At 44.8% G+C, this 12,328-nt stretch overlaps 2 protein-coding genes across 2 annotated transcripts; one reads left to right on the top strand and one right to left on the bottom strand.

Annotated features, from left to right (window-relative positions):
• Positions 1-3,020: 3,020 nt before the first annotated feature.
• On the top strand, positions 3,021-8,232 carry LOC135612618 (alpha-(1,4)-fucosyltransferase-like). The gene is made up of 3 exons (XM_065109109.1): positions 3,021-3,540; positions 6,834-7,007; positions 7,549-8,232. The coding sequence occupies exons 1-3, from the start codon at positions 3,082-3,084 to the stop codon at positions 8,116-8,118; spliced, it is 1,203 nt and encodes a 400-aa protein (XP_064965181.1). The 5' UTR covers positions 3,021-3,081; the 3' UTR covers positions 8,119-8,232.
• A 568-nt stretch (positions 8,233-8,800) lies between these two features.
• Positions 8,801-11,411, bottom strand: LOC135612617 (probable alkaline/neutral invertase D). The gene is made up of 5 exons (XM_065109108.1): positions 11,119-11,411; positions 10,526-10,952; positions 9,999-10,430; positions 9,365-9,923; positions 8,801-9,277 (listed from the first exon to the last, which is right to left on the bottom strand). Exons 2-5 carry the CDS (start codon positions 10,916-10,918, stop codon positions 8,982-8,984), a joined length of 1,680 nt encoding a protein of 559 aa, XP_064965180.1. The 5' UTR covers positions 10,919-10,952; positions 11,119-11,411; the 3' UTR covers positions 8,801-8,981.
• Between the last annotated feature and the right edge of the window lie 917 nt (positions 11,412-12,328).

A 12,328-nucleotide genomic window follows, 5' to 3' on the forward strand; every position in this document is an offset into this window, starting at 1 on the left:
CATCACTCACGTGATTGGCTTGCTGGGCACCTATGACTAGCAGAGCCATGTCCCTCGGTCGTAGACTACCCGAGTCCACCTCAACGTGGCCTGCCCGCTTGAGCCGTGTCCCTCGACCTGAGCCATGTCCCTCGGCCGCAGTCTACCCAAGTCCACCTCAGCGCGGCTTGCCCGTCTGAGCCGTGTCCCTCGGTCGTAGACTGCCCGAGTTCACCTCAGCGCGGCCTGCCCTCCTGAGTCGTGTTCTTCGGCTTGAGCCATATCCCTCGGTCGTAGACTACTGAACTCCCCCTTAGGGCGGCCTCCTCGCCTGAGCCGCATCCCTCGGCCGCATCCCGCCTACGCCGTGCTCCTCGGCCATGTTGCCCGAGACCACGCCTGCGCAGCCTGCCCGCCTGCGTCATGCTCCTCAGCCGCATGTTGCCCGAGACCATGCTTGCGCGACCCGCCCACCTGCGTCGTGCTCCTCGACCGCGTGTTGCCCGAGACCACACCTGCACGGCCTGCCCGCCTGCGTCGTGCTCCTCGACCGCATGATGCCCGAGACCACACCTGCATAGCCAGCCCGCCTGCGTCGTGCTCCTCGGCTCCATGCTCCCCGAGACACACCTGCGCGGCCAGCCCGCCTGCGTCGTGCTCCTCGGCCCCATGCTTCCCGAGACATACCTGCGCGGCCATCCCGCCTACATCATGCTCCTCGGCTCCATGCTCCCCGAGACACACCTACGTTGCCAGCCCGCCTGCGTCGTGCTCCTCGGCCCCATGCTCCCCGAGACACACCTGCGCGGCCAGCCCGCCTGCATCGTGCTCCTCGGCTCCATGCTCCCCGAGACCACGCCTACGCGGCCAGCCCGCCTGAAAGCTAAAGCCATGCCTCGGACTCCTGTTACAACGACCGACGCATAGCTTCTTTCCGGGGGGGAATATGATGAGGATAGTAATTATGATAAGACTCGGCAGACGTCAAATGATGCCTCATGCCTCGATCGACGCGACAACACCTGGTCAAACAAACCAGAATGTCGACCGAGGCGCATTAATGCCTGCTCAGGCTCGGTTCTTCATGCCACGCCAACACTAGTGTTAGACGTTACCAGCCTACCCCCTGCAAGCGGGAACATCAGAAAATAGTAAGCTTCCCTATAAATACCTCGCATTCTGAACGGGAAAGGAGGGGGGAAACATACACACAAAAAATACTTCTTCATCTGAAACCCCCTTCACATCATCTGACTTGATCGTCGGATGGGTCGGGCCGAGCACCCCGGCCCGACCTTTATGCAGGTGCGAAGCCGAATGTTCCCGCTTGACGCGCAGGCGAGGAGTTCCTACCCGGAAGAAACGACGACCCCGTCCCGATCGGACCACCACACCCGACCACCTTGACAGGCTCGAGGAACGCCCCAGGGAGATCCCGTCATCCGGATTCGAACCGAGTTGCATCGGCCAAGGCTGTTTCCAACAACAGTTTTCTTGAACCACTTTAATATTCTTGAAGAGTTGAATATCAATTTTTCATTGTAAGATCCAGAGGAATGGCTTAATGGAAAAATCACATCCCAATAAACTATCTACACACAGATAAGAAAACAATCATATGGTAGAATCCAAGAGAAGATAGGATGAAAATAACAAGAAAATGATGATCTTTGTTTCTTTTCTTTTTTTTTTTTCACTTAAGGTGAATTCAAAACAATTTTTGTTTTGCTTACAAATGACTTTGACTAGTTTCCAGATTATTTGAATCTGAAGACACTCTGCAGCAGAAGACACTCGAGAAGTTCGTCTCTCTGCCACTGTTGGCGTTCAAGAGTCTCCATCATCTCGGTGGCAGAGAAGAAGCTCGATTTATCCTCCTCCTCCTCATACCTTTCTGACCAGCTCACCACTCATTCATGTTACTCCTCATAATCCTGTGAGATAGAAATCAGAGCATCGATCGAGTGCACGAAACATAGTACTCGCACACAGTAGTTACTTATCGAGAGAGCAAAGGGCGAAACGATTGCAAAGAAAGGGAAGCTGCAGACTTGGATGGACTTGCTTGTCTTCAACCAAAGGAGCCAACGGTTTCTCCATCTCGACGCCTGGAAACCCTCGTCGTGGTGCTAAGCCTCAGAACGTCTCCATCCACCATGTCGACCGGCACGCTCGGGGAGATACTGGTGCTGGAAATCCATGGAGGAGAATAGGAAACGATTGGGAATTGCGCAGCGCAGGACGACGAGAATGACGCGCCGGAAGAAAGGATCGGCTCTGGAGAGTTTCAGCCATGAGGGCTATAAATACCATTAATATTCTTTAGACGAATTAGAAATCCATTTTATTTCTTTTTCCTGTAGAATTCTTTTTGGCGATTTTTCGAAAACGAAAACATTATATTTCTGGAAATTGTTTTTTTGCCATTTTACATGTAGCGATTCACTCTCTTTACAAAATGATTAAAAGAAAATTTCACTCTTGTTTACAATATGGCAATCGATCTGGTCGTATATATCTTTGAATAAAACTATAGTGTTCATTATCAAATGATTGATTGACTGGTCTGATATTTACTAACCAAAGACATGTAACGAATACAAATATTATAAAGGGTTTTTCAAGTTTTATGTCTATTAGAAACCACTTTAGAAAAACCGAAACATTTATGATTACCTTATAAATTATTTTATGAAACTTAAAATTTTTATTTTTATTTTTTTATATCAAGACATCTCCAATTTCCATTCAAAGTTAATCCACAAATGCGAGGAGGCTTTGCCTGGAAAACTGCTCAAATACCTTCTCTCAAACAATAAATCAGAAATTTCTTCCAACGAGAAAAATGAGGGGAAATAGTGCGCGCGCGGACGTATCTGAAAAGGAAGGAAGGAAAAAAAAAAAAAGACGCTTTACTTTGCGGAAAATTCAAAAAGCTTTGCTATTCGGAAAAAGAAAAAGTTGGATTTTTTCTCTGCAAAATTTCATTTCAATATTTTTAGTCCAAAAAAAGAGTCAATAAAAACCTATGTTAACCTCGGCGTAAACCGCACTTTCAGAGAGAAACGGTAGGCGACGGAGATCTCTGCGGTCTCCGTCTCTATGCTGCCGTTACTAAAGCCTATCAACTACCTCGCCCCCATGCTCGTCTCCGCCCTCTTCCTCCTCGTCCTCTTCTCCGGCTACCTTGAGTTCCCCTCCCTCTCCTCCCCCATCCCCATCCCTACCCCCTCCGTCCGCGTCAGGGGTCCCAAGTCACCCTTCACCGATCTCGCCGCCGCGTTCGAGCTCTGGGACTCCCAGGTGGGCTGCGACCGCTTCCGATCGGCGCACGCCAGATGGGCGGCCAACGCCTCGGCCATACAGGCCGACGGCGGCGATTGTGCGGCGGCGGGTATGGACCATGTCAGCGTGCTCGTCAAGGGGTGGACTTGGATCCCCGATAACATGGACAATCTGTATTCGTGCCGCTGCGGGAAGACCTGCCTCTGGACCAAATCGCCCGTTCTTGCCGATCATCCCGATGCGATTCTGTTCGAGAGCGCGACCCCTCCGTTGACGGTAAGTATCGTCGTACATATGCATTAGCTTACCTAAGATTGAATAATTCTCGCGACGACTTCTCCTCTTGCTACTATTAATTCTTAATTTTGTTGTAATTTTGAGCAGTAAAGCAGAAAAGTGTGATTTTTTTGGCGAGTTGTAGCTTTAGAAACGGAATCAGCGTATATGCTCTTCACATGTCTCTTGAGATGGAGATCAGTTGTAATTCATGTTGTCTTTTGGGATTCTAAGTTATTTCGATCAGCTCGTGGACATGTTTTGACTCATTTTGGACAGTTAATTTTAGTATAAAAATCCAAAAATGAGATTAGCTAAAAATATTCGGTGGTTAGGAAGAACAAGAGGTAAGACATCACTGCAGTAAAGGCTTAAAATACAGAGCTGAAGAACGTAGGTTATTTGTGTTGACAAAGTTAAAACAAGCTTAACACTGAAATCAATGATCCCACAGCTTGAATCAGCTAGTCAAGGCTATCAATATACTTCTAATTACTCTTAATTTTTCCGTTGCTGATTATCATCACTAATCTTATGAACCCATTAATCATCCATTAATAATCTCAACTATGCATTTCACACAGTGGTTGGTGCTTCGAACTTGAATCTTTTCGTCTAAAGGCACCCTAAAATATTTAGTGGCATCCATGAAGCACCACCTTATCAAAGGTACTTTGGAAATTAGGGTAGTTTCCTTTGACGTGATTGTTTAGACTTGCTTGACATTTTCTTGAGCTTCATATAGCTTCTATAGAACATCTAATTCAGTAAGCACCTTCTTTCATTATCACACAAATTTACCATTTTCCATCTAATAGACCTCTATCATGGGACTTTCAAGCTAATTATATGAAATTTGCATGAAGACCGCTCTTTTAAGGATAGTTTCATTCTGGGGTTTTAATTTTGAATGATATCGCCCGTACCTGGCGGTATGTACCGGTCCGCCAGCAGATCGGTACGCGGACCGCCCGCCACTGGGTGGTACCATTGATTGGGGCTATTTCCATCCCATTACCATGCAAAATCGGTCGGCGACGGTCAAAATCGACTGTCGCTACCCGCTACGGGGCGATATTAGCCAAGGGAGAAGGAAGAAGGGAGAAGAAGAGGGAGAACCTGGAGATCCGGCGGCGCTCTCCCTCGATGATCCCGATTCATCACTATCTTCCCTCGCCGGACGTCATAGATGAGATGTCGACGAGGAGACCGTCGCTGCCCGCTACGGGGCGATATTAGCCAAGGGAGAAGGAAGAAGGGAGAAGAAGAGGGAGAAGAAAAGGGAGAACCTGTAGCTCCGACGTCGCTCTCCCTCGATGATCCCGATTCGTCGCTGCCTTCCCTCGCCGGACGTCGCAGATGAGATGTCGCCTCCTCCTCGTCTGAGACAACGAGGTCTCGGCATCGTCAGCGATTTCTCCTCATCCGCGCGGGGAGAAGAAACGAGGTGACGTCACCCTTTTTTAATTTTTAACTTTTTTTATTATAATATATATATATATATATATATACCGAGTGGTATGCCAGAACGTACCGCTCGGTATACTCGTATCGTACCGTACCAAGCTGATCTTGATACTCTGGTACGGCATGAAATTGAGAACCTTAGTTTCATTGACTAGGCAAATTGTTGATCCAAACAACTTGTCCACGAGAACAAAACAATGATGAAGATGAGAAAACTTCAGATTTTCTGATACACGATCTTGCCAAATAGGTAACATTTTTTAAGATGGAGTTAATTAACAACTTACCTGGCAAGTGCTACATTCAATTATAGGAGTTTCATAATATGTAGCACAAGGGGATAAGAACCCTCCAAGAGAAACCCACAATTAGAAGTTAACACCCATGATATAATAGATGATAAAAACCCCTCCTCTTCTTCCCATCTTCCAACACATCATCTTCTTTTGCTATGTCTATTATTTTAATTTATTTGGTTTTATGATATGAAGAAACCACCAAAAATCTGAATTATGTGCAGGTACAATTGAAATACAATCCTTTCAGATATTTTATTTACATTCTATCAACAACTATTTTTTGTACCTTTACTACTATGGTGAAGTACTTCAGTGGGTACATATTTTGGGTTTCCACATGCCCAGTTATATTTTTATGATATACATGATACATCTTTGTGCCAAGCACCCTATGTGCTTTAATTATTACACTTGGTTACTGCAACTGAGTGTGAAAATAAAAAATAACATTATCTATCTGTGAACATAAGATTATAAATGAATTCAAAATTTATATTTATTTTTGCCCATTAGGCAGGCACATATTAAACCTTCTCCATGCGCTACTTGGTATTTCAGATGACTGCTGCTACTGAAAAACAAATTTATTTGTGTTATGGATGTTTCATTCTTGGGTTGTGATGATTAACCATGATGGAAAAGCATTAACATAAAACAGATTGCACCAATAAAATTTGGTAGTGGTATAATTTGAAATGTATGAATTCTTGTTGTTTTAGCTTGTTGAGTATTTGTTCTTCCAAGGAAGGAAATGTAACATGGTTGAAAAGAAAAAATGTGATAACAAATTAGGAATTCTTAATGATGTAGCTTGGTTATAAATTATAATTATCCTTCCAATCAAGGAAATGCAATCCTTACATGGTTGAAAAGACGATGACAACTTGAATATGGTGTTTGCCTACAACACTAAATAATGGTTGATCTTGTAGAATGTTCATGGATTTGATGTTTTCACACCCAGATTTTCCGAGCTGTTTATAAATTCAAAGTTTAAAAGGTTGCATGATGTGACTACCAAAATATGTCGATGATCTGTTTAATCCAAATAAATGTTTGTCATTGTTTAAGAATTATTGAACATCTGTTTCAATGCATTAAGCTCTTAACTTTAGAGAACATTCTTCCCCGGCATCTCTGCTTGCTTATTCTGAAGATAAACTTTTGCAAAGATCTCTGGAATCTTTAATAAATTTCTTATTGATCATCTTGAAGAATCTATGTGGTACATTGAATCAATAATGGGCTTCAAGAACTTTAAATCATTGAAAATCTGTAAAGTAAAATTAATGCATCTCTGTTATTGCTTAAATGACAATCTTACAGGAGGTTCACATAGTAAGTTACATGCTGTATTGTCCATGGTCTTCTGAGTTCTTGTACAACACAATAAATGCATCTATGCGCTGTAAATGGCAACACATATGCTGAGCTCTTGACCTGCAAAAATATTTGTTAGCTTTGTATATTTTCGGATTTCAAATATAATTATGTTATTAATGGCCATATGCTATTTCCATTTATCAGAGGAAGAAAGGTGATCCACTTCGTGTTTATATGGATCTTGAGGCCAGCAGAAAACCTTCAGGCTTTGAAGACATATTTATTGGTTATCATGCCAAGGATGATGTTCAATCCACATATGCTGGGACTCTGTTTCATAAGAATCGAAATTACCAGGTCTCCTCTCAAAAAAGAAATGTAAGTATTCACTCTACACTTCAAGAATTATTTTCTGTAGCCACAAATGGCTAAAATTTGATACTTCAGTTTCAATTCCTGATGGTATTGCTTATTCAAATCAAGCTCAAAGATTTATATTCTACATGTTTCCTTCATTGGTCATCATTATTTTTTTAAGCTAATAACCTTTTTCTATTTTCTCAACTTTGGTTCTGCACCAAGTAACAATTGAATCACAGTTATCTTGTCATGCCTAACTCATGTAGGTTGTTCATAACATCGAAGTTCTAGACAAGAGACATGCCTAGATGCATTTGTGCAGGTCCTTCCTGAAATTTGTGGACAGTGTGCTTCATGGCATTACATATTTTCCATGTAAAGATACCACATACTGGTAGGCAGCAGTTCTTGTGGCACTAATACCAATCAACATAGTTGTTCTATTGAGAGTGCATGGTGTTATGTTGTAAATTTTATGAATGGACAATTGGTTTTCAAATACAATGGAAATCATAAATTATTATGAATGTACTAAGCTCTTTTTTTCACATCTTATCAGGACATCCTTGTTTACTGGTCTTCTTCAAGGTGCCTTCCCCAACGAAACCAACTTGCTCAAAAATTCTTTTCCCTCATATCCTATCATTCGTTTGGTAGATGCTTGAACAACGTTGGGGGTCCTAACACTGCTCTTTCTCTCTACCCAAAGTGTTCTATGGGTGAGAACTCTGTTCCACATTGGTGGGACCACCTACATTGTGCGATGTCACATTACAAATTTGTCCTTGCCATTGAGAACACCATGACCGAGAGCTATGTTACAGAGAAACTTTACTATGCTCTTGATTCTGGTGCTGTGCCCATTTATTTTGGCGCGCCCAATGTTTGGGATTTTGTACCGCCAAATTCTATAATAGATGGGTCGAAGTTTAGTTCTATGGAGGAATTGGCTTCATATGTAAAAGAATTAGCCGACGATCCGATTGCTTATGCAGAGTACCATGCTTGGAGGAGGTGCGGTGTGATGGGAAACTATGGGAAGACTCGTGCCACTAGCCTTGATACACTACCATGCAGGTTGTGTGAGTTTGTTAGCAGGAAAGGTGGGAGGAATGCAAGAGCATTGTAGGGTTTTGATCTTTAGCCTTAATTCATAAACAATTGTATGCTTTGTATCAATACCTCAAGGATGGGACTATCACAGCTTTAAATTAGATTCTTTTTCTTTTTTTGTGCTCTCCAAGACTGGTTTTGTAGTTGCTTTGTCTGTTGCTAAAGTGAATTATTTGTGTGAAAACCGTGCCTTTTCAGCCTCGAGGTCCACTTGGATTATTTCAGTCACTTTTGCCTGCATGTCAGAGGTTATAACCTATTACCCTTTTTGCATGTGAGAGACAGATTGCATTACTTCCATCAAGTACACAAGATGAACGCTGTAAAGAATTGTTGTTTCAACACAGAAAGCTGCTGGAACTTATACCTAATGATGCCAGCAAGTACTTATTCTTAATTTTATGTGGTACAAACTATTAGTGTTTGAAGAGGAATTTCCTTTTACATTTTTATGAACTAGAGAAAAAATGTATTTTGAAGTGGAATTTATGTTCCAGCTCCTCGAGAATCTAAATTTCCACACGCCTCGAGTGAAGTTTGATTTAACTACGCCCTTGATTTCATATGGAAATTGATGTATCGAGTTTATTATAAGTTTTCATTGCCTTTTTATTGTTTAGAGATGAAGGTTAACTCTTTGGTGTTAAAGCTTATAAAATAATGATATTGTTAGGAGATGCAACCATGAGATGAAGGAATGCAGAGCCTAACCTGCTTCTTCTACTGCAGATAAATTTGATGTATGATTGATTCCATACTACTACTATACATATAGGGCGACTGATACGTGTAGGATGTCTTGCTGCTGAGGGATGAAGAAGAATGAATTGCTGTCAAAGAATTGGTGCCGAGGAACGAACTCTTTCCAAGCTGCCGTCTTCAAATGGTCCACGAAGCTGACCTCTTTATGGGAGGCTTCATGGCCTTGTCCTCCTCCAGAGAGATCATGCCCAGGTGCGAAGGGTCTTCCAGCATCATCTTGGCGACCAAATACCCTGCGATCGACCACGTCTGGAACTTCCTCGCCTGCTTGCCGATGTACCGCCCCAGCTTCCCGTCGTAGTATTCCGGCCACCCGTCCTTCGACAGCCTGTTCTCCGCGAGATCGATCGCCCTCCGCGCAATCTGCGGCCGCCCCGTCTTTATACACGCTGCGGTGAACAGCCACAGCAAGACTGCAAACGATGGAAGGCCAACACGATGAATCCATCCTCACCCTCGCTGCATCCAGTCTTCCACAGAGATGTTGCAGAAGCACTCACCAGGCCACGTTCCTCCGTTGTGGTAGCTCCATCTGGTGTTCTTGGGGTCGCAGCCCGTCACGATCTGCCACTCGCGGCTCTCCAGAGCAGGGTACGCAATCTTCAGCGGCATTTCGCCGAGCAGTTGGTCCCAACGTTCTTCGAGCAGGTCCATGATGGCCACGGACTGTTCCGGGGTGGCCAGCGAGGACAGGATGGCGACGCAGTTGCCGAGTGCGAACCACCGGAAGTCCATCCTCGCCGGGCTGACGTTGCCGATGAAGTACCCGCCCCGCGCCGGCATGAAGTCGAAAATCCAGTCGGGGATGGAGTCGGGGATAACGTTGAACTTGTTGACGGCGGTGTGGGAGTACTCCTCCGTCTTGTAGCGGTAGATGTCATTCAGCTGCTGGAAGTCGATCCAGAAGTAGCTCCGGATGTGGTAGCTCAGCGCGTGCAGGCGCTTCACTATCCTCGCTATGAACTCCTTCCCCTCCGCGTCTTGCCTCAGCATCGACAGAGCGCACCTCAACGCCATGAAGAACAGGGCTTGGATTTCTATGGGATAGCCATAGATTCCCTGCAAGATCGGTCTTTTCAGCAGAAGCAATCAAACCAAGCCAAGAAAACAGCTTCCTTTCTCGACGAGACTTACCATTCTCCGATCGATCATGGAGCACCCATCTGCGCAGAGCAAGGTGGGGAAGGTGTCGAAGCCTTCGGACAAACACAAAGCTAGAATGAGCCTCATCCCCCTCTGACACTCGGGCGATTCCGCCAGGGTTGAGTCGCCGGTGGACTTCGTGTAGGCGCGGAGAAGGATGATCCACCAGAAACCAGAGTCGACAGGGGCGACCCTTCCGATTGCACTCTCGCCGAAATCTGCGGTGAGGTTATCGGTCTTCCTGATGGGATCGTGGCTCACCTTGAAGCTCGCTGGCATCACTCCTTCGCCAAGCTTGAACCGATCGATCTTCTTCTCCCAGCCTTGAAGCTGGAGCGTCTTCAAGAGGAAGTTCTTGACGATGTCGGGTTCCCCGTTCATCAGGAAAGCCAGAGCACTTGGCACGAAGTCGCGGACGAATACCTGCACGCCAATGCGGAAACAAGATCATCTAAACCGTCTCTTCGCCATCGACAGGGCCAGAACGAGAGATGAAGAGTCCAAGATGGTGTCATCACCTGATCATAGTTAAGGACCTCTTCCGAGGCGTGATCGTAGGCGGCGATCGTGCCCACCGGGTGCCCGCGGAAGAGCACTATCGACCTCCGGAGGGCGTCCCAGGCCTCGGCGACCATGGGATGCGGCTCGAACGAGTTGTGGGCAGAGGAGGTCGGCGTGTCCAGCACCGACCTCATTGCGCCGAGGGACAGCATGCTCTCGTAGCTGTCGACCGGCCGGAGGCTCCCCGCCGCGGCGTGATCGCTGAGCGACCGCTCGTCGAACGACCTCTTCCGCTCGAGCTTTAGCCTCGGCCGTTGTAGCAGCCGCGAAAGGTCGAGGTCGTCCGCCTCCGTAATGGAAGCGCGCGACTCCACCTTCCGCAGGCCCGTCCTCTCGCGTACCCCGTCCATTGATTCGGCTTTTGTCGAAGGAAACCTCCGCGATCTGCACAGAAAACTCGCGACTTTTCACAAAAAGGAGGCCACATTTCTTCACCAACACATCGGAAAACAAGGAATTCCGGATTCAAAGCAATGCGAAATCCAAAAGCGCAGCAGAATCAGCCTCAAAAGAAGGCAGGACGCGAGGAGATTCGGGAAAAAAAACGAACCGGACAAATCCGCGAAGAGCGAGAGGGAGAAACGGAGCCCTGGAGATCCGGAATGAGGCCGAGGAGAGAGAGTAACGGAGATCAGGAGAGGGAGGAGAAGAAGAAGAGAGCTTTGGAGGGAGGGACGAAGAAGCTCTATACGAATCAAGAGAGCAAAGGAGATCGAGGAGAGGGAGGAGGAGAAGAAGAAAGAGAGCTTTTGGAGGGAGGGACGAAGAAGCTATATTATTACGAATCAAGGTGGGGAAGAGATGGAGGAACCAAAATTTTCGCAATCGGTCAAAGCCGGAAAAAGGCACGTGGGGTTGGGCGGAGCGGTAGACTTGGTGGAGTGGTGTCCGGTAGCTCCCGGTCCGCATCCATTAAACGCGTCTACTTTTTTGGACGCGGTGGGAACGGAACTAAGAAAACAAGGCTGCTTACAAAACGCTTCTCCGTCCCGCCCACCCACCTAACCGACATAACTTTTCAACTGATTTGGAAACACCTAAATCAATCATATCTTGTATCTAATTTGTATTTATTTCCATTTTGAATAAGTAGTGTTTTCGAATTCAATATTCAATTAAAACTTTGTAGCCTTAATAACTAACACATGGTAATCATTTTGCCTAATACAAAAATGATTAGAATATAGTGAGTGATCCATCATCGATGTAGTTAATGGATATAGTGAGTGATCTAATTTGTCTAACACACGGTAATCATTTCACCTACTTGGGGTTATTATTATTATTTTTTTATTGAAATAAGCAGACACACAACCTTTATAAATTGACCAGAGTCAACAGATTAGGTTTAAAGAAATCTGAAAATAATTTTTTGGATAGATTTTACTTGTCAAATTATCTGTTTCATCTATGGATTTATATACAAGTTGAGTTTGACTTTTGATCATTTAATGTTATTATGAACTGGAATTCAAAGTTGATTCGCACATCTACTTTCTTACTCGATTAAAGGTTTCTCGAAATTGATTTAGATAGTAAGAGGTATTCAAAAAGATTGGACGATGCTGGTTTAATAATTTAACAATAGAATAGTAATAGCTAAAATATGTTATTTTTTTACTAATTACTTAATATCTAAAACTAAACTTGAACTCAAACTAGCTATATCTAATATTACATTCAAATATATTCTAAACTCAATCAATCAAAGGGTATTTAAGTCTAATTCAAGCATATTAGATTCACAGGAAGGTCTTAAT

The sequence above is a fragment of the Musa acuminata genome, chromosome BXJ2-5, assembly GCF_036884655.1.
Source record: "Musa acuminata AAA Group cultivar baxijiao chromosome BXJ2-5, Cavendish_Baxijiao_AAA, whole genome shotgun sequence".
In the NCBI taxonomy this organism is placed as follows: Eukaryota; Viridiplantae; Streptophyta; class Magnoliopsida; order Zingiberales; family Musaceae; genus Musa; species Musa acuminata.